The sequence below is a fragment of the Lutjanus erythropterus genome, chromosome 11, assembly GCF_056507025.1.
Source record: "Lutjanus erythropterus isolate fLutEry1 chromosome 11, fLutEry1.hap2, whole genome shotgun sequence".
Classification (NCBI taxonomy): Eukaryota; Metazoa; Chordata; class Actinopteri; order Lutjaniformes; family Lutjanidae; genus Lutjanus; species Lutjanus erythropterus.
Window position 1 is genome coordinate 32,949,386 of NC_139327.1, and position 12,471 is coordinate 32,961,856.

A 12,471-nucleotide genomic window follows, 5' to 3' on the forward strand; every position below is an offset into this window, starting at 1 on the left:
AAAAGAACAATGAAAAATGACATTTAGTGAGCTCAGGAGACCATGTTAATGATGGAGTGAAAAATGTCAGTGGGCGTGTTGCTGGTCTGCAAACATGAATTCTTAAAAACACTTATTTAGACTCTTATTATGCCTGTTGTCTGAACTGGATGCTGGTTTGCACTGCCAGCTGTAACAGAGGTCTAAGAACTCCCTCTGTGGTATCAGCTACCGCAACACTCAACCAACCAACTAACAGAAGAGGCTAAAGGCCAGAGGAGTTTTCTTTATTTTTACAGGTCCTCTTAGAAATTTACAATAAGGTCAGAGGTCTGGAAGAGGGCCTTCAAAGTCTACCCATGGGTTGATTAAGTTGAATTTATTATAAGGGATGACACCAAAAGAAAAGAGATAAAAGAGGCTAAGAACACTTTCCCAACTGCAAGCAAAGTAAATAAGTGAGCAAACATCAGATTGTTTCAGTTTTTTATCAATGCAGATGTCCTAACCTGCTCTGCACAGGTTGCTTGTTTGAATAAAGGCTTGTCCTGGTTCTATTTTTTCAAAGTTTTGTGCGCTTGCTTTACCTAAAATCTGTTCAAAGTTGGCACCTTGAAGTGTCTGTTTCCCCTCCAGTCACACGGACTGCGAGAGACTAATTCACCAAGTTGAGAAGTGGCACATTGTTTATGCCCCACTGCACCTTTATAAAGGAATATCCCCAAAAAGGACAGAGTTTGGAAAGAAAACAGTGAGCTGTTGGGAATAATTTCTAAAAAGTAATCCAAAACATGAAACAAAGTATTCTTCATTTGTCTGACCTGGTCTAACAGCTGTTGCACCATATTTGGTGACCTGCCACATTAACAGAGGAACGTAATCTTCTAATTTATAAAATTGGTATTGGTACAGTTTGTCTCGTGTGTTGGTCAGAGTTGTCATTAAAGGTTTGGGTGGGCCATAGAAGATTTTCAGTTTTTAAATTGGGCTGTGGCGTTCTTAAGTTTGGGAATGTCTTAACTAGAGTTTGCTCACTCGCTGTATGCTAGGAAGCAAAAATCTGCGATAAATCTTTGCAGGGTCAAACTACTACCCCTTTTCCATACGCATGAGCTGACCTGGCTTGACTCGGTTTGACTCGGCACATCAACCTGGCACGGCAGGGATTTGCATTTCCATCACAACAGGGTTCCTCGCTTGAGGGTGTTTCATGACTGAGGACGAGTAGCTTAGCTCAAATCAAGTAGCTGTAAAGCAGTGAATGAACACTGAACTTTCTATGAATTCTTCACAATTAAAGTCCTGTGTAATTGTTTTATTCAAAAGCTTCTGGTATGAAGCAGCAAAACCAGGAAATTTTCCATTTACAGCAGTGGAACATGACTCCCTCCTGGGTTGGCCATGGTTAGCCAAACTTAACCGCAACCCATCTGGAGGTGAGTTGGGCTCGCTTTGACCCCACTCCCAACAAGGTTCATCTCAGGTGCAACCCGGCACAGCTCAGCGCAATAAAGGTGATGATGAAAATGCGTGTCACGGTTTGACTCGGCATGGCCAAAAGTGCCAGAGGAAAAGTCCCGTATGAAACACGTCTTTCACATCATATTATAATAATGTTATTCAATGTTGTTTTTAAACAATATTGATCCAAGAGCTCTAAGAATACAAAGTTCAGTGTAAATGCTGGCATTATAACATGCAGCAGAAAACAGACACATTGTGGTTGTCTGATTTGGTCCCTAGTTTCTGGCAGTTACTGTACAAGAAACAGTCAATACTTCATCACTACAAGTTTTGTTTGCTATTCTTTTCTAAGTACACTGCATTTGCTTTAACTTTCCTTTTTTCTCTTGAGGGTTTCTTTGCTCGACTTCATCTTTTTTCCGTTATAAAAGAAATAACTCATGAAATACTTTGCTGAGAATCCTCCGCAGCAGTGGCCATAATCACCTTCCTTTTCTTTTTCTCTTGTGTCCTGCTTCCTCACACAATTCAACATGATGACCAGGGTGCTAAGTTAAGTGAAGGATAATGTACAGTGAGCGGGTCATTATTGCAAAATAAATCCCAACAGTGTGGCGCAGGATTCCAACAGAAGAGGGATCTTGACTCACCCTGAAGGGCTTTATTTCATAATAATGACCCACAGTCTGTGCATTATACCCTAATTAACACCTTTGTCATTATATGGCTACTTACAAACAAACAAACAAACCCAAAAAACCCACAAAATCTCAATTTAATAATGATTCTGATAATGATTAGCAACGGTCTGCTATGCTGCATTTAGATGAAACTAGTGAACTCGAGATTACGACACGAAGGTCGTGAACAGAACATCGTGAAGTGGGAGCCAACAGAAAATTCATGACGTCATGAACACGACATGAGGGGGACGTTCAAATGGGCTCATCTCATAAAACAGTAAACGCAACCCCATTTGAACACACCACTATTCGGAAATAACGGACCTAGAGTGCCATAACTGACCAATCAGAATCGAGTTTTTAACAAATAAGAAGAGCAACTGTAGAATTATTTCTTATCAATTAAAGGCCCAGTGTTATAAGATTTACAGAGATTTACTGGAGTTCATAACTATGTTTTCATTAGTGTACAATCACCCGAAAAAAAGAATCACTGTGTTTTCATCTAGAATTAGACATTTACCGTACATGTACTGGTGCCACATTTCACTGCCATGTTTCCATTGTAACCACAACAAACAAACCAAATATTGGCTCTAGGTACAGCCGTTTGCGTTTCACAGCAATTGTCAGTTTGCCTTTACGCAAAGTCCTACAGACTGGTCCTTTAAGTTAGTTACTTTTTTTATTTTATATTTTAGTGATTTCTCAGTGACATCACAGGTAGTGGGTTTCTCATTGTGATTTTCTTGAATTAGGTTATGAAACAATACTACATCAATGTCAGAAGTATCAGGTGTCATTACAAGGATGCACTCCAAAGATTCCCTTCTTACGTCTATGTAATCGAGTCCTATTTAAGTCTTATTTTCTTACAGAGTAAAAGAATCTGTCCATGTGGTAAAAATGTGTGTGTTTCAAATGTGACTCAAGTACTTTCAAAAATCAAGGTTCCATTTTTCATCACTCACCAAGTTGAAAATAGGCTGAAGCATTCTTGTAGCACATTTAGCACCGTAGGCGTTTTAAGTAAATTTATTTTTAAAAAATAAAGTTCTTAGGTCTCACGGGTAGACGGAGACGCCTCTATAAGTGATGCAGAGCGCTGCTGTGTATCTGCTGCTCTCTAACTTAACTGTCAACTAAGTAAGCACACAGTTGTTTATTACTTTATGATGATTTAATTGAGACAAATAATTTAATCATTATAAAATGACTGAGTGCGACCCTCTGTTGAGAAATTACATATTATTAGGTTTGTTAATCAAAGAATGAATATTTAATACTACCCCATACTGTAAATAATAGGCAGAGGTAGAATTATCCAAAACTATGATGATATAACCCTATAATCTGATTTGATTTAAGCATAATTAATCACTTCCTCTTTAATTTGACATAAGCACAGCCTGAGAAGAAAAACACTTTCTCTTATTTACTTCCTCTTATTAGAGCACATTATGCTCCATTCAGCAAGACAACACTGCGGCTGCTTAGTTATCATGATTATATACAGTAAAAAGTACGAATGATTGTGATGTTAAGCTGTTTACACCAGATTTTGTCCACGTTCTCTCTGGGATCGGTGATGAGTTCACGACCGCCACGTACGGATGAATTTAAGTTCAATCTGTTTCATCAGGCGGTGACAGTGAGCAGCCAAACAAAACTTTATTTACTGTATCTTGAAAATGTCAAAGACAATTACCTTAAACAGGCACTGCCATTATGTCGCGTCTGCGTTATGGCAGATTAATTAGGAGAGAACATTGTTTAAACGGTGGTGGCATTCTCCTTAATGATAAAGACGTGTCTTTGCTCAAAGTTCAGCCATTTAGGTTTTATTCACAAACAAGCCAACCTGTCAGAACGGCCGCTCCGCCTGTAAAGCAGGAGACAGAGGAGACCCAGGTCAAAAAACACTGGAGGTGTCTGCAACAATCCTACATACACAGTCCAGTTTAAATTAACACTTACTAGTGCGTGAAATGTGGTTTAATCTGTTGCTCCTCAAATGCACTGTTTACTCGTGTTTGAGGAACTTTTGCTTAAGACTTAAGTGGTCAGCTGTTTTAGGAAATTACTATGAGGAAAAACTATACACATGCTGGCAACTTTATTAGGTACATCTGTTTAACTGCACGTTGAAGATTTAGATCTTTACTGTGGGCTTGGCAGAGGTGGCAATACACACGTTCTTTACAGAAGCAGAACTACAGACACTTGTGTAAAAAAAAAAAGACTTTGATTCAACCCCTTTCTTCAAATAGAAGTGAAAAAGTACAGGCTCTGAAATGTACTCAAAGTATAAAAGTAAAAAGTCGCCCTCTGAAGGACATTTCTTCTGACAGTTTCTGAGCAAAGCTAACTGAACCTCCCCTTTTCCTCCACGCTCGAGTGCCTCTGTCTGTTTCATCTCGCTACGTCTATTGCTATGACATGTAATGATGGACGCACCAAGGACTTGTCTTTTCTATTTAGGCTGAAATCAGTCCTGATGTTGGGAAGGCGTCCTGCAACGATGCAAAATAAAAATAATCAATAATTCTCCTTGAAGTAACAAGCCTGATTTGAAATTGTAAAAAGTAGAAAGTACAGATATTTGTGGTAAAATGTAGGGAGTAAAACGAATATCAAGTAAAGTGAAAACTGAGTTTAAGTATTGTAAGTATTTGTACATCACTCCCACCTCTGGGGTTTGTGGACTGATCGACTGGGTCAGACAGACTAATATTTTGTTGGTTTTGGTCTTTTTATGGGATTTGTTGACAATAAATAAAGTTGAAATTAATGGTAGCCTTGTCCCCTACGAAACATTATCAACAAATAAACAATTAACATTAAAATAATTGCCTTTGTCCTCCAAGTTTGTCTTTGTAGTTGACTGTGAGCAGATGGAGCTGCCCACATGAAAGCTCTTTAAACTGAGCCCTGCGTGTCCCCTCACTACAGACAGGAGCGGGGAGTCCAACCTCTCTGCTCGCCCATAAAATGTAATTTCAATCGTATTTTTTTTTATAGCGCGCCATTTCCTTATCCTCTGGATTTTATTAATTGGCTTCGCTCTCGTCCTCCTGTCATAATAAAGAAGCGGTGGTAGAATCTGTGGCAGGGAGCTCTGAATGATTTGGGCTTGCTAAACTCTTAAATGTAAAATTTTGACCTTGCCCAGTTTTATCTGCAGCAAATTATTTATTTATTTCGCTACCTGAGAGCTTGAATAAGATTCAGAACTCATTCAGTTATTACCTGAATAAATCTATGAGTCAACAGGAGTCAAAACAAGGTCTATTTAATGAACGAGCTGCATCCTAAGCTCACAGTGTCGCTCTAAGCGGCTCATGTATTGACAAATGTAGATTGCAATGCATTGGACTGGGGACTATTGACATTGCAATAGCAAAGACACATCCTGCGGTTGGGAAATTTTCTTGGCGCAGTGAGAGATGACCTTGCTGAATACATATTCTGAGGAAACGCTGATAGAGCTTCAGTAGCTTGGGAAATTGAACCTGTGTTATAAAAGAAAAGCGCACAGGATGACAAGCAAACACTGTATGCGTGTGATTGATTTAGTCATTAATCTGAGCTGCACCGTGTGTGTGTGTGTGTGTGTGTGTGTGTGTGTGTGCTTGTGCGTGTTTGAAGAGCCTCTCTCTGTGCACATATGGATAACGCTCCTTGTATTTAACTGCGGCGTCCCTCATCCCACCTCCGTCCTCTCGTGCCTTCCATTCTATTGATTGGAGTACAGACCAAACACACGAGTCACCCACGCCACAGAGGAGAAGTCTCGTCTGTAGCTGCGGGTCAACCAAGGAAGCACTTTGACAACAAGAAATATTTTGCTCAGCCTCTGGCCTTTTCAAATACGGTCCATTTTTAGCGCCGAGTCTCTCCAGCAAAGTAAAGGAAATAACCTTTTGTACCCAGATTGTCATGCTCGGTTTCTCAAATCTTTTTTTGATAGTATGACTACTGCCAAGCCCACAGCCACCACTTCTCCTACTCCTTCTATTACTATTACAACCACTTCTGCTACTAATAACTAGCAGAGTGCAGATATCTGCCGAGCAGAAAAGGATGTGTTGATGTAATCACCGACACTTTAATCAGTAACAAACACAAATGCATGAACGGGAGCGATCGCATGATCCCATCCAGGCATACGTCTGGTGGAGTTAATACTGTGATAATAATATGACATGAATACACTGTAAAAACGAAAAAGTTAAGAGAACTCAAAGTTTCAAAGGCAACGGCCTGCAATTGATTTTTGAGTTTTGAGCCCAACTCAAATTCTTAAGTTTTGAAAAAGTTACTGCTGTTACTGCTGATAATTAACTTTTCTTCTTTAGATAAACTAAAAGCTTTTATTTTAATTCAAAACATTGTTTTAAACATATTCAGTGAATTAATTTGAATTAGCATTTTAATATTTTCAATTAAAACTATTACATTTTTCAGACAAAACAATTCACTTTTTTTTTTAATTTAATTTTTTTTTCCAGCAAAACTTTTTGAAGTTTATTTCAAAACTGCTGCAGGTCATGCTTCTCTGCAGGGCACCACTTGTGTGTTCACATAGCATTATCTCAAATGCAGCTACAACACTCTTTTAATTGAGAACTGGGCCAAATTTAAAAACTAAATATAAAATTAAAATACGGAAAATGTGCTGGAGCCATGCGTCCAAACTGACCCTCCTGAGCAACAACTTTTTTTTTCATGAGCAATTTATCAGTCTATTATTTGCTTGATCCATATATGTACATTTTAGTCTATCAAATATCACAAAATGGAGACAATGTCTCCGCCTCAGTTGCCCATTTTGTCTGGTTGGTGCTGTAATCCAGCCTCACCCTTGGGAGAATGGAGCAGCAGGTTAAACACCACCAGTCTCCACCAGCAGTCCAGGTGTTTTAGCCTCGCATTTATTATAACTGTAAAAGCACTTTAATGTTACTTGATGACAGGTGATACAGTGGAGGTTATCACATGCATTCAAGACTGACTTTGTGTTTTATGTATTATATAGTTTGAAAGCACACCAAGATGAGATTAATTAAAAGCTAATAAAATTCTAGGGTTGTTTTCTATTAATTTAAGCTAATAGATGCTGTCAGGAGCTTTTATCAGTTGCCTCATGATTAACTTAAAGCTGATCATTATGAAAGTGACATTACAGATTAACAACCGTGAACATTTAACGTTTGTGCAACTGGAATAAAAAAGGGCATCATTAATGACCCAACTGAAAAAAATTCTAAAAATGAGTTTCAAACATATTGTATTTAAAACCTTTAAAGGCTCACGCTGCCAATATTGCGACATGACTTTTTCTAACCCTCTGAAGTACTGCAATCATTGGCAAACAGTTCAAAAGGGTAAGAGAGCCATCTTTGGCAGCTTGCACACTCATTTGGCACATTTACTCTTTCAGTCCAACGCAATGGAATGCAACAGAAACGCAGATCTAAGACAACCTGAACAGTGAGAAGACAGCTTATTAGAGTGTCCCAATTTGAGTGACTCAAATATTTCTTTAGTCTTGACAGTTTCGGAGAAGATAACGTTGAGGAGATGAAACAATATTTTCTAAGTATTTCACTGCCGAGGATAAGAAGCGTGCATTGATTTGGTTTGGACATTAAAGTCAGATGAGATGATGATTGCTATTGGCAGCGCGTGTTGCTGGGAGTTTCTGTCGCCGCTTTGTTGGCACTCGGCTGCACAGACCACCACTGCTCGGTGGCAGCGGCATAGGTTTGTGACCGAGAACAGGCCTGTGAAGGACTGGGCTCCGTCCAATCAGCCCCAAGGGAGGATCTCTAACTGTTCAATTCTAATTCATGTACATATAAATAACTGTCGCTGGCACCGCTAATTGGATTAAAAGGCTTGGTAGAGGAGAGACAAGGGAGAGGGGGAGTGAAGGCAGCGAGAGAGGCAGCACGACTTGATTTACAGCATACAATTTTTTTCTTGTAAGGGTTTCAGTGGAAGCAGGGGAAATAATGTTTGTCCAATTTTTCCTTTTAATATGTATCATTCAAAAATAAAATAAAAGCCGTGCCATTTATTAGAAACAGGCTTCTATTAAACAGACCTTTATTCCTAATTAGCATGTTTTTTTTTTATATTATATTTATGATGTTTGAGCTTATTATTATTATCAATCAGCTTATTCTAACTCATATTTCCTTTTATTGCTAGGTGGTGGCCTCTAGTGGGCGTAGTAATTATGACAGGAGAAGTAAAAAGACTGCATATGGAGGAGGCGGGGTGGATGGATGGATGTCCTAAACAAACACAGGTCTTTCACCCAGGAGACTAGCGCTTGAGTCATTTGTGAAACTAAAAGTAAGTTTACTTAAAGTTTCATTATGTACGGGACTTTGGTGGCATCACTTTTTTCATGTGAATGATGTCAGTTCCATCACAGATGGAATATATTTTAATCCCAACCGCGCCAAGTTTCACGATGTTTGTGATTTCCATCTCGCTTCTTCCGTCTTGTGAGCGATCTCATTTCCATCACATAATATTTGTAATATACTCATTTTTATTCCAACCACACCAAGTTATGTTTGTAACTTCCACTGCATCATTTCCATCTCGAGTTTGATGTGACTTCCATCACGTGACATGTGTAATGTACATATTTTAATTCCAACAACATCAAATTTTGTTACGTTCATGACTTCTGTTGCCTCATTTCCATCTCACAAGTGACGTCACTTCATCACGTGACATATGTAACATACTCATTTTAACCCCGACAACTAAACAATTTTTCTGCTCCTATCTAAGCAGATTTTATTGCTCAACTTCACCAAACTGTGACTGTTTAACAACATAAACCACAATTATGTCACGCGACTTATGTAATGTAGTCAAGGTCCAGTAAGCCTGTTGCTGTATATGTAAATTGTGGAGTAACTGGCAATCACTCATGAGGATGTGTTGCGTTTATCTGTTGCCTGATTAATTAAGCAATGTGTAAATTTCACAGCAATAATTCAATTTGTACCATTGGAGTTGCTCTGAATTTATCTTTTTTTAACAGAAATACGTCATGTTCTCACTCATTGGTTAATTTCAGCAGCTTTCACTGTGCAGTTTATTTGGATCACTGGTAAGGTAATGATAGTCGACTCTTCCTGCACGGCTATTTCAAAGTGCGCAGCTCTGCCAAGCTTTTAAACTGAAACATATGCAGGAAGTGTTGAATTTGATAGTAGCTTAATAGGGATCAAAACAACAGCCAAGCGGACGCAACTGAAATCAATTAGTGAATGAAAACGACTATTTGTGATGATGAATGTTGTTGTGCTGCTATGTGTTTGTACAGAACACGCTGCGGTTTGAATGGACACAGGAGCTGAACAGAGTATACGGATGTGTTTTTTTGTTGCTAACACTACCACTGGCTACACAAGACAGACACATCAAACGGGCACATGCTCTCAAACAGCATTTATTTAAGACCTTTTTGAATGAGTGGCTCAAAAAATAACGGCTGCCTGGATTTTCACAGCTCTTTGATCCTTTTTAAGCTCAACACGAACCATGCCGCCCTTCTATAAGTGCAAAGACACTGTGAGCAACATTATGGACGAGCTGGCGCAGGTCCAAATGCACAGAGGAAAAATGTCACAAATACTGGCTGTCAAGAGCTAAATCTCTTTACTTCCTGCGTATCCTTGTTTATAGGATATAAACAGGGGCTAAATTGGTGAATCTCAGCAATGATTTTCATTTGTTTGGTAAGTTTTTGATTGGATTTTATTTTTGCTTTGTATTTGCTTTTGTTCCCAACACAGGCCACTTCTTCACATGCAGTTATTTCACTTCTTTTTTCATCTCTATGCTTGGCTTGTTTTACCTTTTCTTGTGTAATTGACAGGCCTACTGTGTGCTTTGAAACTGCTGTTTTTTTCTTAATTGTTGTAGTTTTTGTGTGGACCCCAGCAAGATGACTAAGAGGAATCCAAATTTATCAGCTCAGTATGCTTGGAATGAATGAGAGGTTTAATAAAAAAAAAACATTCAAATTTTGATTTGAAAGGCAACATTCATTTCCCAAGAAGGAAACCTGCGAAATATTTAGCTAATTAAAATGACGCAACACTGAAAACCAATGCCAAAGCAGTGAAGGTGGTTTAAATGCACAGTATGTAAATTCTGCTGCAAGGGAATGAAGTTTGATGAAGGTTGTCATGGGATCATGGGAGTTGTTTTCTTCACTTTTAAACAGCCACCACAGCTGATGCAAATCTCACTTAACTTTAAAGTTTTATTCACATTATGTTTAGTCATGTTCGCTGACCATCACTCTTTGACGTATCTGACATATCTGGACATATTCTGTGTTTTCCCAGGAATTATAGCAGCTAGCAATTAGCTAGCCACGACCAGCAGGAAACACACTGTTACCTTTAAGAAATTATGTGTTACTCTGGATTTGACCATTAAAACTCAAGAAAATATATTATCTGTCCAGCATTTTTAGACATTTTAATGCAAAAATAATAAAAACGTTACACCTTAAACTTTAAACAAATAGTTATATCAGCAGTAGCCCCACTATACCAGAAAATCAGAGATCTTGCTGCCTACCATTTGCATGTAATTTCTAAATGGAAGGTACGGTTGCTTGAATGGTGGTAAAAATGGCTGCTAACAAACCTATATCACCACCCTGACATTAAGGGCTGTCCTGAAGACTTTTGATTGGTCCGGCCAAGGAGTTTTTTTTTAAGTCTCTAATTGTTTCCACCGAGTTTCAGCAACAGAAGCAGGGAGATTATTCTGTGTTTCTTGAGGCTGTATCAGTAGAAACAAGTCTGCCGCAGAGATGCAGTCAGAACTAAGAACCTATGCAGTGTGTGTGTGTGTGTGTGTGTGTGTGTGTGTGTGTGTGTGCAAACAGGGGAATAAGAAGCAAGAAACTATATCATTATTACTTGGTACAAAGGTATCCATTCAAAGTTTGTAATTTTGAGAAAATACTGTTTTGTTTTGGAATAAAACTCTCCAGATCATTGAGTTCAGTCTCAGCACTATCTGGTGCACTAACTGCAGTGTACACTATGGGATGCTACAGCTAGAACTATTGGTAAGCAACCGAAGATGTATCAGTCAGCGGCAATGACAGCAGCATGAGATTTGGAAGAAATGGACTGTGGAGGATGCAAGAGAGAGGCTGATAGAAATCTAAATGAGAGAGAGAATGAGAGAAACTGAAATGGAGAAAGATGGCGGATCGGTCACAATAAACACTACACGCTAAGAGGAAGCGTGTCTAGAAACGAGACATGAGGCGAGGAGAAGGAAAGGAGACATGGGAAGGCTTACCTGGGTACTGTGCAGCTCCTGTGTTGGAGGAGGAGGAGGAGGACAGGTAGGAAGGGTAAGGGGGAGGAGAGAAAAAACAGAAAGGGAGGTTAGCATTCAAAGCCCCAATCAAAGCTTTAATTGCCCACATTTGCCAAAGGTGCATGCTTGGAAAGTACAGGAGGAGCCAGGTAAGGATGAAAAGAAAAAGAGATTCATGTTCCCCTTTAAAAAAAATCATTAAAAATCATCAAAAGACCACAGCTGATTTGACAAACAGACAGTTGTTGAAGTTTAAGATGCGTTGCACAAACAAAGATTAACAAGTTTGGTGATTCAAGACAAAATTAAACAGACTTTAATCAATGTGGAGATGTTTGCTTAAATCAATAAATGCTTTCGGGACCTTGTAAGCAGAAAAGAAGGGGACCATTATTAACTTCAAGATGACAAACAAAACAGCTGAAAAGTTAGCAAAATGTTACATTGTTTGCTAGCCAGCAAAAAAGTTAAAACATTTTCTAGCTAACACAAAGGTAAAAAGAAAAAGTTCTATTGTTTGCTAGCTAGCTCAAAACTTGCAAGTTTTGGTGCAAAATTTAGTCTATATTTAGAGTAAAAATTGTACTGAGGATTAAAGAGTGGTTTGAATTGAATCCTTCTTCATTTTAAGCTGATTTCAAAAATTTGGTCAAACATAAATGAAAGTCCAATGAGTTTAGAAATGAATCCTTGTTGGTGCAACCAAAGCAGTGCAAGATTTTAACTTCAAAGGCAGATTTATTCGGCTACAAATAGGCTTTGATCAGCATCAGTTTATGAAACACCAGAATGTTGTTGATTGAAGTACTGAGAGGATGATATCTGGCGCTGATACCTTTCAACTGGGCTATATTTAGTTTCAGGCTGCATGGCTACAGAATTAAAAAAATCCCTTGAAATATCTTTTTTTTTTTTTTTTTTTTTTTTGTTCATGAACAACATTTAAACAGTGAAACACCAAAAA

The 12,471-nt window shown here is 38.6% G+C and overlaps 1 protein-coding gene across 5 annotated transcripts in view; it reads right to left on the reverse strand.

Moving 5' to 3' along the window:
• cadm1a (cell adhesion molecule 1a) overlaps positions 1-12,471 on the reverse strand; it is a 570,965-nt gene that overhangs the window by 170,165 nt on the left and 388,329 nt on the right. For 4 of the 5 annotated variants that reach the window (XM_084730385.1, XM_084730384.1, XM_084730383.1 and 1 more), the window contains exon 2: positions 11,487-11,504. The exons of the other annotated variant lie outside the window; for it this stretch is intronic. In XM_084730385.1, the coding sequence (XP_084586511.1) occupies positions 11,487-11,504 (18 nt within the window). The remainder of the gene's footprint in view (positions 1-11,486; positions 11,505-12,471) is intronic. 5 annotated transcript variants of the gene reach the window in all.